The sequence below is a fragment of the Syngnathus leptorhynchus genome, chromosome 9 (assembly GCF_054491065.1).
Source record: "Syngnathus leptorhynchus isolate UIUO chromosome 9, UIUO_Slep, whole genome shotgun sequence".
NCBI classification, from domain to species: Eukaryota; Metazoa; Chordata; class Actinopteri; order Syngnathiformes; family Syngnathidae; genus Syngnathus; species Syngnathus leptorhynchus.
In genome coordinates, this window is record NC_141203.1 from 10,591,511 (window position 1) to 10,608,719 (window position 17,209).

Below are 17,209 nucleotides of genomic sequence, written 5' to 3' on the forward strand. Positions count from 1 at the left end.
CGTAACGCGACATGCACGTCGATAACGCAATTTTTTTTTGTTTTCTCTTGGTGCTGACATGAGCAGATTGGATGGTAATGATGATGCCAAGTGTCAATGATTGGTCTAGCCAGATGAATGAAAAAGCACGAGAACATTTACAAGTGTAAACCTCATTTGAGCCATAGAAATATTTAAATGCACATTCCATATTTAGTTGATCATGCATTTCTAAAATATACATTACAATTTTTGGGAAATTATCACACCGCCCACCACTTGATTGCAAAGTCATCTCTACACACACACACATGCTTATCTTAACATGGCTATAATAAATAAGCCACATGTTCCACCCACTTTTTATTGTGAATGTGATATCTGGTTTGATCAATATGATTTTTATTGAGTGTGTGTGCATGCCTGTGTGTTTCTCCATACTTTCCATCTGTGTGTGTATTCAGTAGATCTGCTCACTCATATGTTCCCTACACAGTCCAACTTTTACGATTGAATACCATCAGCACTGTATAGAAATGATTTTTTTATTTTATTTTTTTGTCAGCATATTTACCATGGCATGTCTTTTAAGTATATTGATTTTTGCCTCGGCGTCGACAGATCAACACAGTGGAAGACGGCATGAAAAGCCCTCTTCCCGATTCGCTTCACATCTTCAACGCCATCAGCGGCACGCCCACGGGAGCTACCATCCAGGGCATCCCCAGCTCTTCTTCGGTGGTGTGAGGAGCCAGAAAGGTGCGGCAACGAAGGGACAACACAGACTGGAACTGTCGTCGTTGCTCACTTAATAGGTCTGGACTAGAAACCTTGAGCGGGGGGGGTGCTCAAAATGGCATGATGTCATTTAGTTTCTGTTAGCAGATGCTATTATGCATGTCCTCACATGATATTGTTGGTTTTCTTTTTGATAATCGGTCACACTGTGTTTTTATGTACAGTACATTTTTATATTTCCTTCTTTTGATGTATACATGAGCAAGTATATGCAGCTTCCATGCATCAATCACCCTTGTACATGATGTTATCTTTCTACAACCTCCTGTATGTTAGCCAATATGAAATTGCCTCACTTGTCTCAGGAGGGTTTTAGATTATTTAACGCCATTGCATCCTAAAGAAAAAAAAGAAGGGGAAGACTTGAGGTGTTTATTTGTGTGTATATATGGAAAGGAAAAAGGAGCGTGTGCAATATTTGCAAAAAAGATTTTGCTGTGTGGATCTCAAACACTGTACAGATGTTTTTCACCTTCATGCCAAAGCGAGGAGGGATGGAACCTGACACTGCGCCTACAAGAGGGGGGGGGGGGGGGTCGTTTGAAGCTTTTACCATTTTAGTGTTCATCCAATTGAAATTGTCTTTTTATATTTGGGCAGCAGTGAGTTTTTTTTTTTTTTTTTGGTATTTAACACAAATCACAGTTCTGCTGTAAGCTGATGTTCCCTCTACCCCCGCTGCTTTTCTTGAAATAAATACACTAATTTCTCTGAAGCTTGTTTTTGTTTTCAATCTCAAGTTGTATTGTGAAGAATATTTTTTTTATGGAGCCTTCAGGGACTCTTGTTATCATATCATGCTACCGCCCACCATAAAAGCAACAGTCAGCACAATGTTAGGATGTATGAATGTCGAGTAAGCATTATCAAGAGGGAAAATATCGTAGCAAGTCAAGTGTGAATGGTCTCCAGATTGAAAGCAGCTTGTTGACATGGCAGGTGAGTTTTGTTTAATCCACAGTTATGAGGTCTATAACTGCCATAAATCTGACTTGAACATGTATGTGTTGTTTGTAGGTGCAGATTTTAAGGAGCCCAAGAAAGGGAAGAGTAAAGGAAAGGTAAAATGTTAATTACACCTAAATGTTGATTCCTGAAGTTAAAGTTAATCATTTTGGAGGCAAGGGGTTACTATCAAATGACTGTATTTTCACCCTTTGGTATGTTCTATGATGTAATATCAATAAAAGTGAACGAATGTCACGTTTATTGGACATGAGCACGGAATATGATGTGAGGTAACCGAGTCAGTTGGCAGTGGGGCTCAAAGCGCTGTTCATTTTCAGAGATAAGGAACAAAAACGTTTGGAAAAGCGCGTATACAGTGTATTGAACTCATTTCTAGAGTTAACGATCATCGTAATGTTTGCGCTTTGCTGAAAGTAATCCGTACTTTAACGATCATAACTTGATTTTTTTTTTTTTAAACAGCTTCAGCACTCTCATGTGGTTTCACATAATAATTATAACAACATTGCTGTTGCTTTTTCGTCATGATGTATTCACAAGGCTCTTCATTTGTTGTCCTCTTGGATGTTGAACTGATTTTTAGGTTTAGCAGATTCAAGCAGGAGCTCGTAAAGTTGTCCAATCTGATCATCTTGGAAGTCTTTTAGTTTCTCCTCTGGAAGGTTGACACCAATTTTCAGCGAGCCATTTTTGACCCTGACCGAGTCCAGAATTTGCGACTGCAGAGTGTCCTTGTAGTTCTCCCATTCTTTCATGAAGCTTTTTACTTCATCAGGCGAAGCGTTTTTGTGTCTTCTGAACTCGTCTTTTACGTAGTTGTCGCCCAAAGCTCTCAAATGTAGCGGCAGAAAGCGATGCAGCACGAGAATCCTCTTGTACAACGAACACACCTGAGCACCGGTAGCCATGGTTGATACACCTGAGGAAAATTATCAAGAATATCTTATCAAAAATACATCCCTGCTTAGCGTCGCTTGTTAATGCAGCCAACAATAAAATGCATCAGTTAAAATGATAGTTACTTGACACGTCTTTGTTTATCCGGAGGACGGGCGTAACTTTGACATTGCTTCTTTAGTCAGCCATCTTGAACCAGACGCAAAAACATCAAATCTCGCGATACTTTTTATCACACTACGGTATCCTATAAGCGCAAAAACAGTCAAATTGACATAAGGTCAATATTTAGTTCCAAAAAAACAACAACAAACTTTTACCAATTGTATTAAACACATATCTACAGTGATTCAGTAAAAAGAAAAAAAAATAATTTCAAATCCGATAGCTTCACAGCGGCCACTTCACATAGTCTGTGACTATTTAAAAACAACAACTGCAAAGTATCAGGAAAAAAACAGAACTTAAAACCCCGGGGATATGTTAATGACGAACAGAAGGAAAAATTATTGTAAACTGTGACAGCAATTAACTTCCTAAGGTGAACAAGAATGTTTTCTGTGAGACTGAGTTGAATTCTTCATGCAGTCACCTTGCTGCAGAGGGTGTAACATGCAGAGAGTGGGCCTCTTCCACTCCCCAATTCAAAACCATGAAAAAAAAATGTCAAAAAAGGGAACAAGGCTTGAGGGTTAAGAGGCATGTGATTGCACCTTCTCCCTTTTTGCAGGACATAGCAGTATGTGGCTATCCACTCAGCATATTTTTCATTGTGGTCAATGAGTTCTGCGAGAGGTTCTCCTACTATGGCATGCGAGGTAAGACTTCATTTTTTGCCCATGTGACAAAACACGAGTCACACATCCAGAGCTGATTATAAATTTAGGAAAATTGTTGAAAATAATGTTTTTTTTGCCCACTTCTTCATAGCTGTCCTGGTGCTGTACTTTAAGTATTTCCTGCACTGGGACGATGACTTGGCCACCTCCATCTACCACACTTTTGTCGCCCTGTGCTACCTCACACCTATTCTGGGCGCCATTGTGGCTGACTCCTGGCTTGGGAAATTCAAGTGAGTGGCTGCCTACCACGGTTTCTGTCTTTTAAATCATGACTTGCAGTTCCATGGGTTTGCAACTTCCTCCCCCAGGACCATCATCTACCTGTCCATCGTTTACGCAGTGGGTCAGGTAACCATGGCCGTCAGCGCAATCCACGACATCACAGATTCCGACAAAGACGGGACGCCCGACAACATGACCTTCCACGTGTGGGTGTCTTCTGTTGCTATTTTTCCAATATGGCAGTTGATGGCCTGTTTTTAATAGAATGTCATACTTTTGTTGACGTACAGTGCAATGTCAATGGTGGGTCTTTTCCTTATCGCTTTGGGCACTGGGGGTATCAAACCTTGCGTGGCTGCCTTTGGTGGGGACCAGTTCAGTGACCACCAGGTGAGTACATGACAGCACCATGTCGAGGTATTTAAATGTGTCTTTTCTGTAGTTTGGCTTTTTTCACTGTATTTGCAAGGCTGGTAAACAAACAAAACCCGTTAGACTATTAGCATTTTGTGTGTAAATAATAATTGTGATAATCCGCTTAAAACATTTAACATGCTTCTGTTTTGAAACCCAAATACTGTTTTTTTTATGATTATGATTATTTACAATCCTATTGTCCTGTGCAGGAGAAACAAAGAAGAACGTTTTTCTCTGTGTTTTACCTGTGCATCAATGGAGGCAGCCTCCTGTCAACCATCATCACTCCCATTCTGAGAGGTGAGAGAAGCAAAGTATCTTTTACACAGAAAATAGATGGAAATGCAATATCATAACGTTTAAAAAAAAACGTGAGGCCTAAAAAAAAAAAAAAAAAAATTCAAGATCACTGTATCTTGTCAACCTACACTAACACAGTCATAATCACTGTTAAGACTTATATTAAAAAAAAATACTTGGAGGAGTGAAGTCTTTTTAAATTATTATGTATTGTCCATGGTGACAACTTGTCATTTGTTTGTGGCAGCTCAAGAATGTGGCATCCACACCAAGCAAAGCTGCTATCCACTTGCCTTTGGAGTCCCCGCTGCTCTCATGGTGGTTGCACTGGGTGTGTATTATTATAAATATAAAAGAAACATTATAATCTCTTTTTTCTATTGACTGAGAGACAGAAAAACTGATAATAATGTGTGATGTCTCCACCACAGTGGTGTTCATCATCGGCAATGGCATGTACTACAAAGCAGAGCCCCAAGGAAACATCATGATGGATGTTTGTCGATGCATCGGTGTAAGTTTTTTTTTTTTTATTTACCGTTTGCTTCTGTTCAATGTTTTTCTTCAACTGCTCGTGCCGTTTTCACCAATTTAATTTTGTTTCTTTTGCTTTCAGTTTGCCATCAAAAACCGCTACAGGCACAGAAGCAGCAGATTCCCCAAGAGGCAGCACTGGATGGACTGGGCGGAGGAGAAATATGATGTAAGCTTGGCTTCAATTCTCTTGCTTCACTTCAAAATATTCTTCTTATCAGCTGTGCTTGATATTCGTCTCCGATTTTTCCTTTCTACCCTGTAGAAACTGCTGATCGCTCAAGTCAAGATGGTGCTGAAGGTTCTCTTCCTCTACATTCCACTTCCAATGTTTTGGACTCTATTTGACCAGAAGGTATTTCAATGGACTAAAATCTCCAAATGTTGCACCAGCTACCTTCTAAACACTTGTTTTGTCTTTAAAGGGCTCCAGGTGGACTTTGCAGGCCACCACCATGGATGGGAACTTTGTAAGTTTCCTACTTAAGAAATATTTAAATGCTGAAACACGATATGTGAGTGCTAAGATGTGCGTGTTTGTGTCTTCAGGGAGCTCTCGTCATCCAGCCTGATCAGATGCAGGTAGGCAGGCCTGAGTCAAGTCGACGTGTGTGTGAATATGTTACACTCGCCTCATTTTCACTCTCATTTTAAGACTGTCAATCCTGTTCTGATCTTAACCCTGGTGCCCATCATGGACAGTGTTATCTACCCTCTCATCCAAAAATGTGGCCTGAACTTCACGTAGGATTACATTTTTATATATATATATATATAATTGATGACACAAATAATATATTGTATTTAAGTTTTCATGATATTTGTTTCATCAGGCCTCTGAAAAGAATGACGGTGGGAATGTTTCTGGCAGCATTGGCCTTCGTCTGCGCTGCTCTAGTTCAGGTTGAAATTGACGTAAGTGGAAGATGAATCGCGTTTGGTGACTGTGAGGCGCATTTTGTGTTGTTCTTTTTTTATTTTTTTATTGTTTTTTTTTTATTTTTAGAAAACACTTCCCACATTCCCATCATCATCACAGAGCCAGTTGAAATTCTTAAACATGGGGGCTCAGCCACTCAAAGTCAACCTGCCTGACAATGTACAGTTGGAACTCCCACCAAATCAGGTATACACTTCGTCAGCCATCTTGAATTGAAGCTGCTATTTTGAGTAAACACCATCAAAAAGTTCATCCATATTTTTATTGTTATCTGCATTTGTGCATGTGGCAGGCCAGCGAGCAGTACTTGACATTTGGACAGGAAGAAATCAGTGTGTCTGTGGAGAGCCACGGAGGAGTAACAAGACCACTTTTCTTAAGCAAGGGAGTGCGACAGACACTTCTGCTTCCCTCAAACGTCACACGCGAGTGGCTGTTGGTGAGTTCCGTACGATTCCATTAGATCGAGACGTGATTAAATGTGCACCTTGTCCTCGTCTCAGACTGAAGATCTGAAGGCCAAGCCGCAGCAAGGAAATAATGCAATCAGGTAAATGACTTTTTTTTTTTTAATAGGACATTACTTACATGGAAGCAGAAATGCTTCTGCTGGCATTCAGTTCAATGTTTACTGGCAAATTATATAACCACATTCATTAGAAAATGTGTGCAATAGAAATTTGATGGATATTTGTCAATATATTTATTGTTTTTATTTCAGATTTATCAACGGAATGTTAACAGCAGTCAATGTATCCGTTGGTGGAGGAGACCCCATTTTACTTGAACCAGAATATTACTCAAACTATTCCCAAATTAAAAATGGAATGTAAGTAGACAAAAACTTTCCCACCCATTGATAACAATCGTTTTAATTTTGCAGCTAATATATGAAATTTTTTTTTTTTTTGCAATGATCAGCACCACGTTCAACATCAGGAGCGGTTCCGAGTCGTGCCAATATAGCAGGGAGTTTGGATTTGGAAGTTCGTACACTTTCCTTATCCACAGCACGTTCACGTTTGGACCTTCTGTGAGTTTTCCACGTGCATCGTCGTAAACTCGGCTCGTCATTCATTTTTAGTGGTTCACGTGTTTTTATTTTTCTGTCAGTGTCACGAGGCTATTAGCGCAGTTGAAGACATCAAGCCCAACTCTGTTCACATGGCTCTCCAGATTCCACAGTACTTCTTCATCACTGCGGGCGAGGTCATGTTTTCTGTCACAGGCCTGGAGTTCTCTTACTCACAGGTAACGTATTCACGGCTCATCAATATTGAACAGTAAATAAGCACGGCCATGACTGAGACAATATTTGAATAGCCTGATACCAAAGCACTACTTTTCTATTAGTAGGGCTCTGTGCATGTTTCCAGTAATTTTCTTCAAACATAATTTCTGTCTCCAAGGCGCCAAGTAACATGAAAGCGGTACTGCAAGCGGGATGGTTGCTTACTGTCGCCGTTGGCAATTTCATCGTTTTGATCGTGGCCGAGCTTGCCAAGATTCCCGAACAGGTAATAATAAAAAATTTAAAAAAAATCACACAATGACTGATGAGATGATGATACATGATTCCTCCTTGTTTAAAGTGGGCCGAATATGTCCTCTTCGCCTCGCTTTTGGTCGCCGTGTGTTTTATCTTCTCCATCATGGCATATTTCTACACCTATATGGATCCCGCTGAAATCGAGGCCCAGTTCAGAAAAAATGTGGATGACGACAGAGGCCCCAAAGAAAAAATGGACTTTACGAGAGACTCTGTTGAGAGTGATGATGAGAAAGAGGAAAACAAACAAACGCAAATGTGAAAAAAAGCACCAGTGTGAAACTATGCTTGCTATCGTAAGTTTGTGTCTTAGTGCGTGTGTGTGTGGGTGTCTGTGTGCGTGCACATGTCATCATTATGGGGAACATTGCATGATTGTTAATGACCAAAGGGACCAACTACTTTTTTGTGTGTTAAATTTCCCTTAAAAATCAAACATTACTTCCATCCAACAAATTATGTCATCATCCAAAAACAAGTGTTGATGGTGACATTAGAACCACAGAATGTATTGCTATAATGGGAATTGTGTCATCACCCAGTACAATATGCACAATACAGTTTCAATTATACGTGTTATTTAAAACATTGTCATTTACATAATACAACGAATAAATACTCAAAGTTTTTCTCAAGATGCCTCAAAAATGAACTTTGGTCACGACTTGTGTTCTTCTGTGACGTTTTTGACCCGGTATTGACGTCACCCACACAACGCGCTGTTCTTCACTCTGATTGGCTATGCCCACAAAATGAAAATGACATTAACAAAGATGGCGCCGAGGGAGCTAGAAAAGTGTTGAGAGCAACAAACGATACAACTACATAACAGTGCATGTTCGGAAACCATTTGGGAATATTTTCAGGCCAGAATTCCGCTTTAACATAGGGATGATTTCGCCTACATTTCAACAGCTCACGCAGGACCCCCGAGACAGAATTTAAAGCAAATTGGAACTGTTTGTCAACTAGCAGTTGAAGTAGCTTAGCGTCGCAATCGTTAGCTAACTGCGGAAGGCAAAGGGGACGCGGTTCGAAGTACAAGGCGACACAAGTCGAGCCCGAGCTTGTAAATCAAATAACTTTTGCTTCCGACACCGTGACCAGCCTCGCCCGGACTGCACTGCGGATCGTGTCGTCTTAAACAGGGGTCGGTAAAGCGACCATATCGCCGAAGAGGCAAGCTGATAAACGAGGTTGGAAAGCCGTCTTCTTAGCTGACCTGACGCAATGGCTCACTCCCCGATACAAAGTGGGCTTCCGGGGATTCAGGTAAGATCCATACATCCAACAACTAACATTATGATTTTTAGTGAATTTTTCGCTACTTGTGCGTTTCTTCTGTAGTGTCACTACTAACCTGCAACTGTATTCAGACTTTGTTAGTGCTCTGTACATTTTAGGGTTTTTGCAGAATGTCGTGTCATTTCATCAGAACTTCTCTAAATATGGCTTTGACACAACCTCTTGTGCTGAAGTGCATCATTGAGGGGAAAAGAAGACAGATTAGGAAGTTTTTAATGTTCAGTAGCATAACCCTAAATATTGCCTGTCACATTTGAGCATTTTTGGGGGGGAGAAAAAGAAAACAAAGGAATTTAACAAATGAGGGTACGTTGGCAAGAATGAGAGAATAGTTTGCTCGATTTCATCTTGCAGATTGCATCACTGTTTTGAATATTTTGATAATCTACACAGATATTTAAAAAACTGTTTGATCTATTTCTAATTTTAATCATATCATGGGTATACATATTTCAGTGTTTTAGGATGTCCCCTAATTTCTCAATATGGTAGTTTACCTCAATACAGAAGTTGAAGTGCCGATATATACCTGTATGCACAGATCCCTCCCCAAAACATCCAACTTTATACTCCTCATATTTTCATTCGTTAAAAATAATTTGATGAAGCTTTGGAGGATCTTACATACTATTATTATTTATCATCTCCAATGTAAAATTGACACAGAAATTTTGCTATTAAACAAAAATACTGATCCAAAGAGCTGCTAAGATTTGAAGCCTTGTTTAAAATGGGAAAAACGTGAAAAACCTTACATAATAGCCTCGATTAAAAACTATGCTGAATACTATAGTCGTGAGTCCGAAAACCAGACTTTGTTTTTGATGCTGAGATTTCGTAGTCTCTTTTTAGTACCGGTATGTCAAGAGGCACCAGATATGCCGTGCAAAGATTTTTTTTGTACTTTGAAAGTCAATTACTTCCCAGGAAGGCAAAGTGCAGCTGTGCAATTTTGTTCTTCTCTCTCAATTATCACTTGAAACATATTGTATTAGGCAGCCAGGACAATGTGTGCCACAGCGTTTTGTATAATTTTAATATCCCTTCAAAGATTAACATTAGATAAAAGTGTGTGTCAAATAATCATCCTCATTTTATTGATGCTCAACATGATAATCATCCATTCAATGACTGCCCAAATCCATATCTGTCCTCTCCGAATTACGACATCTTAGCAAATACACATCACGAGGAGTTTTGGGAAAATGGCAAGCCGCCGCAGGTTCCATTACAGTCAGTGGGATCATAACGCAGAGATTAGTTGGCAGTTAGTGGCGAGGGCGTGGCCTCGGGATGGCACGGCGTGGCCTCGGGATGGCATAGCGTGGCGTGTTTGCGGCGCACACCAGGAGAGCATCTAACCCAGCTCAAGTCAGTGGCCGTAAACGTGCTGAGTGCGACTATGGTGAGTACATTCCCAGCGCTCTTGTTGTTTTAGTCGAGGAGCAGCTCAGCGTTGTTTTCACCTGGATGAGCGATGTTTAGATAGTTTTTGCTCGTCTTCTTTCCGCGCCGCATTATTCCACGCCGACCAGGTTTTTTTTTGTTGTAAAGTCCTATTGCTGTCAAATTGAGGAGACACACACAGACACACCACACCCCAACCGCACTTTTTACGAGAGCAAAAACTTGGCCGTCCAGCATCCCCTACAATGCATTAGCTCTTTTACAGGAAACTGTCCTCCTGGGATGGATACTCATGAGGAATTAGCTTTGTGAGCTCCAGGCTGTCTTACCTGCTAGGTCGAGTACTGGACATGCATGTGTTGGACAGTGGTGCTATCTTTCTGCCTTTTTTTTTTTTTTTTTTCTCGATATTGCGTGCAGCACTGAAATGAAAGCTTTTTCATTTGTTTGCTCAAATGTTTGGCTGCTGAACCTGTAATCTTTTGGTCTAATGATTGTATAGTAGGAAAGGAAGTGGGAGTGTCCCACTTCAGGTCCACTATTCCACTCTGGCGCTCTACGGGGAAATAAGCCATTTAGTTGAGTCAATAGACAACCCCCCCCCCCCCCCCCCCCCACACACACACACACACACACAATGTATTACGATATTGTGGAAGCTTAAAATGCTTAGGTCACGAATTGAAAATGAAAAATACAATTTGAATTTGACGTCATGTTCTCACGCTTATTTTTTCCCTCCGTCCCTCAGAACCTCAAAGCCGACCCAGAGGAGCTTTTCACCAAGCTGGAGAGGATAGGCAAAGGTTCTTTTGGTGAGGTGTTTAAAGGCATCGACAATCGCACGCAGAAGGTGGTGGCCATTAAAATAATTGACCTGGAAGAAGCGGAGGATGAGATTGAGGACATCCAACAGGAAATTACAGTTCTCAGCCAGTGCGACAGTCCTTTTATCACCAAGTACTTTGGATCCTATCTCAAGGTGAGCTCGAGGGGGAACGTCTGGCGTTGAACTGGAAGCACGGCGCTCTCAGAGATATTGCAGGTTTAGCGGGCACGTCCCCGGGGAATTCATGTGGTCGGGCACGAATGCATCCGTAGATACGAATAAATGAGGCTCAAGTTGAAACCATTTTGGTTTCTACTCTCAAATGCAGGTAAATGTTGCGATGCACGGAAGGAAAACTCTTTGGCGTTTTGGTCATAGTTGCAGCGACTACAAAGGGTCAGTTGTGGGTTGTAAATATTTCGTCTTGTTATGCTACATTCTCACATTGTGCGATTATGCTTACTGTGCCTCTAATAGCATTTAGTGGGCTACTTAGGGGCAACGTGGAGAGTAATGGCACTCCATTATGTCAATTATTCCTCCGGCTGAAGGAGGGAATTGGGGCTTTTTGGAAGTAGCTATATTTTTGTTGTCTTCGGGGATGCACTATGCTAGTGGTGGAAAACATCGTAGCTGGAGAAAGATTTTTGGTTGCTCGGTGCCCTTGTGCAGAATCACCTTTCAAAATAAAGCCTGAGATTTCTGAGAATTCAAATTTGTACAAGTCAAGTTATCCTTCATAAATGACCTATTGTATGTGCTTGCCTTGCCTCTTGCTTAATGTTAGATAAGAAGTCCTGCTATGTCATTGTAGAACCTTTGCCCTGCTTTTCCTCCACAAAAAAAACCCCAAACAATAAAAACGAAACAAGACCTGCCCTGCCCTCACACTTCTATAAACGCTCTCATAAAGGTTTGCATAATACTGCAATATATGTCTGTGAATGTATGCCAAAAAGAATAGCAGTCCACACTCCTGAAATATTTATTGAGTGAACACTCAGAGTTCTTCTCGTGTTTTTTTTTCAGGGAACAAAATTATGGATCATTATGGAATATCTGGGCGGAGGGTCGGCCCTTGATTTGGTAAGTCAGTCTTCAAAAGCATTTCGCATCCATTTTGCTTTTCAAATGTAAAGTCCGTGAACATGTTTTGCAGTTGGAGCCGGGCTCCTTGGACGAGACTCAGATTGCCACCATTTTGAGAGAAATCCTAAAGGGGCTGGAATATCTGCACTCTGAAAAGAAAATTCACAGAGATATCAAAGGTGAGAAAGTTGACGATTCATTCAAACTTTGCGCTATGACATCTCTTGCGATAAACACGCACGCGGCTCTCGTTAGCGCTGACGCTAGTGCTAACGACCTCAAATGTCATTCTGCCATCAGACGTGAATGCTGAGCATCGTCCGAAAAGACCTGTTCTCTTTTAATCCACAAAATCGAATGCAATTTGTGATGTAAAGGTCAATCGTCTGGTTTTCAGCTGCCAACGTGTTGCTGTCGGAACAAGGCGAGGTGAAACTGGCCGACTTTGGCGTGGCGGGCCAGCTGACAGACACTCAGATCAAAAGGAACACGTTCGTTGGGACTCCTTTCTGGATGGCGCCCGAAGTCATAAAACAGTCGTCATATGATTCAAAGGTCAGAATTGATGGATTTGCTTGTTTATCAGTTAGTAAGCCAATCATAATTCACGGGCGGAGTGCTTGAGGTTTCTATTCAATTTAATCTTTGTTTTCCGTTTGTGCCCTTGACTAAACAGTCGTATTTTGGGAATAATGTCGAGGCGTCATGGTGCTTTGTCATCGCGCCCTCGAATAAACTCGTGCCGCTTCAGCCAACCTCTTTTCGTGTCAATACTTGAAGGCGCCTTTGTTTTTTCTCGTCGCCGCATCTCGGCCGCGCAGGCAGACATCTGGTCGCTGGGCATAACGGCGATCGAGCTGGCCAAAGGAGAGCCGCCCCACTCGGAGCTCCATCCCATGAAGGTCTTGTTCCTCATCCCAAAGAACAACCCACCGACTCTGGAGGGAAGTTACAGCAAACCGCTGAAAGAGTTTGTGGAAGCCTGTTTGAATAAAGAGCCTAGCTTTGTAAGTTGGTGGCTTTTCCCCCCGACACCGGCACGTTTGACTCTTGTGACATCGTCATTGCTTCATTTTTTTTTTTTTTTTTTCCACAGAGGCCAACAGCCAAAGAACTGCTGAAGCACAAGCTGATCGTACGGCACGCCAAAAAGACATCCTATCTGACCGAGTTGATCGACAGATACAAGAGGTGGAAAGCGGCGCAGTCCCGAGACGAGTCCAGCTCCGGAGACTCCGACGAGTGCGTTTGGCGCCGGTCGTCGTCACAGCGGCCAAACGAGGGCGCGGGGCCAAACTGACCCCCCGCTGTGTCCTTGCAGGGAGGCGCAAGGACAAGCGTCTGGAGGAGACACCCCCGCCAGTGATGTTTGGAACTTTAACACCATGAGGGAGAAGGATCTGATTGCGATGCAGAACGGGGCCGTGCAGCCCGCCGAGCTGGAAATTCAACCGGTAAGAAATTTCCTTTGAATGTTTCTGGCAACCCTTGATGAGAAATGGAAAAGCTTGGAAATATTCCAAAGTGGAACATTCACAGCGACACAAAACCTTCCGGCAATAACAAACGTCTGTGAGTAATTAATAGCTTGTATTTGCATGTAAATGCCACAAGAGACCAGCAAAGGACTACTTTTGTCCGAATGATTGTACTTGCACGGAATCTTCTTGTTTTTCTCAAGGTTATGCTCACATAAGAGTATATTCCTTTCTGAATTGACACCAATTGAAAGGGAGTTCTAACGAGCGGATCATTTTTATTTTTTAGACCTTACAAGAACAGGAGAGTCCAAAGAGGCCTATGTCACAGAGCTTATCTTCCATCTTCTCTCCGTTATTTTCTGAGGTAATTAACAATTCTAGACGGAGGCATTTGAAAGACAAACAAAAGACTGCTTCTCAATGAATATGCCGCTGCTGTGATTTTAGTTGAAAGCCAAAGGAGAGACCAGCAACGGCAAGCCGGAGGCTGCCGAGGCGCTGCAGAAAGCCATTTTAGAAGCCGAAGACATACATCCGGGCGTGTGTGACTCGCTGGTGGCCGAACTACTGCAGAGACTTCAGAGGTAACGGACACACACACACAAACACAAACACACCGTGTACATTTCTATCCTAAAACCCGCCTAAACTAGACATCAGTCTCAATTGTCAGTGGTTGTCGTAGTGACGATGTATTTGTTTGTTTAAAAAAAAAAAAAAATACACGGGAAGAGGAACTTGAAAAAAGACTCTCATATTAAATCGCAATATTAAAGGGGGGGGGGGGGGGGTGTCACAGGTTATTTCTCCAAATCATTCAGCCCTAGTTGGGATTTTGGAATGCCAAAAGCGCCCGTAGATTTTTAACAGGTGAGTTTTTGTTGTTGAAGAGACTAAATCTGTCCCCTGTTGTGTCCTCTATGTCAGGTTTTCTGTGCCTCAGACCGCTGCCAGTCATTGAGAAAAAAAAAGCAAAAGAAAAAAAAAAGCACAATTGAGCACCTTGGTGTGGATGCATGGATGAAGGCTTGCAAGCCGTCATAGGATTTGCGCTCCATCATTCATTAGCCTCCCAGCGCACACGCACACCACTAGAGGGCGCTCTCGTGGGCAGGAGAGTGGACTTAAGCCATCCGTCTCTCTTGAAGCTCCTACTTTTGGAGCTGTGCTTTGTGTGTGTGCTTGTGCGTGTTTTTTTTGTTGTTTTTTTGGGGGGGAAAACTCAGGTATCCTGCTTTTAAGGTCCTCTGGGAGGTCAAATGAGCTCTACAGGATGGTTGTACAAACTTGTAAATAAGTACATTTCTACAGATACAAGAAGAAAATAATAATGCTAATAATAATAAAAATAATGATGATGATGTGCTTGTACAGATGGACAAACGCAGACTGTAGAGATAAATATGTTGAGAGTAGAACGGCCATACGTGAGATTGCCTTCTGACTGTATTATCTATCACGCTTTGATTTGTGTACATTCAAAGTCCGTCATTTCACACCAAACATCCTTTCTGGATTATTCTCACACACAAATGCTGTCATTTCATTCTTATTTTTTATTTTTATTTTATTTTGACCGTCAGACTGGCATCAATTAGCCAAGGGCTTTGGAGTTTCTTTGTGACTGAGTACATTGCTGTCTTGTGTGTTTTGGTCAATGGTTCACTTCCGCCTATGTGCATTTCAACAAAGTGGAATCCTCTAGACAGGTCCATTTCATTCCGTTTTCTTCGAATCTTCGAAATTTCCGAGTTGCGCCTTTACTTGAGTCAGTGAAGGTCAGGGTTCGAATCCAATTTGCCATCTTGGTGCCCAGGGGAATCCCCCGCCTTAGACTAGGAAAGAGGTGCGCTTGCATTTGAAGTGCTGACTTTTACAGGAGGACAGAGGTTTGTGTTTGCATCCTAGAATTAAAGAAACGGCACTTTGCACGGGTTTGATTGTTTTCCCGTCGGCGATACTAAAGTCCATCTCTTCGAGTCGTTTTTCCCGCTTTGCCGAATGACCGACTCTGAGTCTTTTTCTCCCGTCGGGAGTCCAGCGTGCTTGATTTTTCAAATTCCTCCGACTGCACTTCGAGCTTACAGAAATGCCTTTTGGGTCGCCATACAAAGCACAAAGGTAGTAACAGAAGACACGCGGGCCAGTGGAAAGAAAACGTGAGAGCGTGCAGGCAGTGACGAGTAAGGAGGCAGGTGACTTGAGATGACGTCACATGTGCAGTAAATAAGAAAGTAGCTGGACGGGGGTCCAAACGACAAACTAGCGGTAAATGCCACCTTTTTGTTTTGCCGTCTGAGGCTCAGACTAAAAATAACATTTTGATTCAATCCAATGCTGTTAAAAATGTGTTTTTATTTCCAATAGAAACAAATATTTATGTACATTTCCCAAATATTTTTTATATATATGTATATTTGAGTTTTAGAAGCAAAAGAATATGTATATATTGAACTTCCATGCAAAGTTTGATTTGCGAACAAACCACCTTAAAATACTGACATTGATTCTGAATGTGATGATGTGTTCAGTGCAGGGGCGGCGCTATCCTCGTGCTGCACAGGGCCGTGGGCCACCTTGAAAAAATACAGTAACAGTTTTCAAAAACGTTTATCATTAATTGATTGGTATTTAGTTTGTTTAATGAATTAAAGTAAAAAAAAAAAAATGGTTACATTTTGCTTGAATCCCCGGAATTAATTTTTTATTTCTGAAATGATGGACCCCCCCCCCACACACGGATTAGCGCGTCATAAACTATCAGTGCTTGAGTACGTGTGACAGTGCAGCAGTATGACGCCCGGTGGTCGGTCCACTTCACGTATGCGTTGTAGCACACGTGGAGCAGGACGACCAACCGTGTTGATTGTTGACTTGACTCGAATCATTCTCAGATGACGTGACGTTGCCGTTTTGGGAAAGAATAGGAAACAGCTCAAATCCAAATCCCATTGAGGATACAATGCTGGATGCTCGGACGAAAAATAGTTAGTTGTTTTGCCGCAGTGTTTGTCGATCAACTAAATGAGGTCGTCAAAATCAAATATTTACAATTGACTGACTTGACTGGCTGTTTTTATTTTTATTTTTTTCCTGCTCCACAGTGAAACGTGCCATTCGAGAACACATTTCAATGAATTCAATTATGATTTTGCACCTTTTACATGCTCAAAATAGACTCATTTTCACGTGTATTGTTTTTGCGTTGCACTTTTGTCAGATTTTTTTTTTTTTTTTTTATTCGGTATGTGGTACTTACCGAGGCTGCAAATATTCTGCCGCCGCTTTTATTGTCATTTGGCGTCCCATTTGGTGTGTGGTGGCAATAAGTGTGACGGCCAGGATTAATAATGTCTTAGCACAAGTCTATTCTTCTTTCAAACTATTTTTATAACCCAGAGGAGCAGTATTATTTAATAGCGCTAGCAACGTCTGGTGATGTGTCCTAAAGAATCGGTAAACACTGGAAAGCAAATGTACATTTTATGTGATGACTCCAATAGACATGTTTGTTCATTCAAGACAGTGCTGTTGGGTTGATTGGACTTTGTCAAATGATTATGACAGAAATAAAAAAAATCTAGCACAGATCTTATGTATTTTTGTCATTCATTCAAACTGAGCTCATTTAAAATTATCTCCGATTGGATT

At 41.6% G+C, this 17,209-nt stretch overlaps 4 protein-coding genes across 10 annotated transcripts in view; 3 read left to right on the plus strand and 1 right to left on the minus strand.

Moving 5' to 3' along the window:
• LOC147051120 (dedicator of cytokinesis protein 9) overlaps positions 1-1,307 on the plus strand; it is a 38,119-nt gene extending 36,812 nt beyond the window's left edge. For all 7 annotated transcript variants that reach the window (XM_085919720.1, XM_085919723.1, XM_085919722.1 and 4 more), the window contains one exon: positions 601-1,307. In XM_085919720.1, the coding sequence (XP_085775846.1) occupies positions 601-726 (126 nt within the window). In that variant the 3' untranslated portion in view covers positions 727-1,307. The remainder of the gene's footprint in view (positions 1-600) is intronic.
• On the minus strand, positions 370-2,868 carry sdhaf3 (succinate dehydrogenase complex assembly factor 3). Its single transcript, XM_085919743.1, has 2 exons — positions 2,769-2,868; positions 370-2,665 (listed from the first exon to the last, which is right to left on the minus strand). The coding sequence occupies exon 2, from the start codon at positions 2,652-2,654 to the stop codon at positions 2,292-2,294; it is 363 nt and encodes a 120-aa protein (XP_085775869.1). The 5' UTR covers positions 2,655-2,665; positions 2,769-2,868; the 3' UTR covers positions 370-2,291.
• Positions 2,869-3,373: 505 nt separating this feature from the next.
• Positions 3,374-8,082, plus strand: slc15a1a (solute carrier family 15 member 1a). Its single transcript, XM_085919734.1, has 21 exons — positions 3,374-3,461; positions 3,574-3,715; positions 3,794-3,913; positions 3,998-4,097; positions 4,334-4,424; positions 4,672-4,755; positions 4,856-4,938; positions 5,041-5,127; positions 5,224-5,313; positions 5,384-5,428; positions 5,508-5,540; positions 5,614-5,702; positions 5,792-5,873; positions 5,965-6,084; positions 6,191-6,337; positions 6,402-6,448; positions 6,620-6,727; positions 6,820-6,931; positions 7,012-7,149; positions 7,308-7,415; positions 7,491-8,082. The coding sequence occupies exons 1-21, from the start codon at positions 3,455-3,457 to the stop codon at positions 7,707-7,709; spliced, it is 2,052 nt and encodes a 683-aa protein (XP_085775860.1). The 5' UTR covers positions 3,374-3,454; the 3' UTR covers positions 7,710-8,082.
• A 101-nt stretch (positions 8,083-8,183) lies between these two features.
• On the plus strand, positions 8,184-17,148 carry stk24a (serine/threonine kinase 24a (STE20 homolog, yeast)). Its single transcript, XM_085919738.1, has 11 exons — positions 8,184-8,719; positions 10,911-11,141; positions 12,018-12,074; positions 12,148-12,256; positions 12,475-12,632; positions 12,899-13,084; positions 13,174-13,319; positions 13,399-13,531; positions 13,845-13,922; positions 14,006-14,142; positions 14,486-17,148. The coding sequence occupies exons 1-11, from the start codon at positions 8,678-8,680 to the stop codon at positions 14,517-14,519; spliced, it is 1,311 nt and encodes a 436-aa protein (XP_085775864.1). The 5' UTR covers positions 8,184-8,677; the 3' UTR covers positions 14,520-17,148.
• The last annotated feature ends 61 nt before the right edge of the window (positions 17,149-17,209 follow it).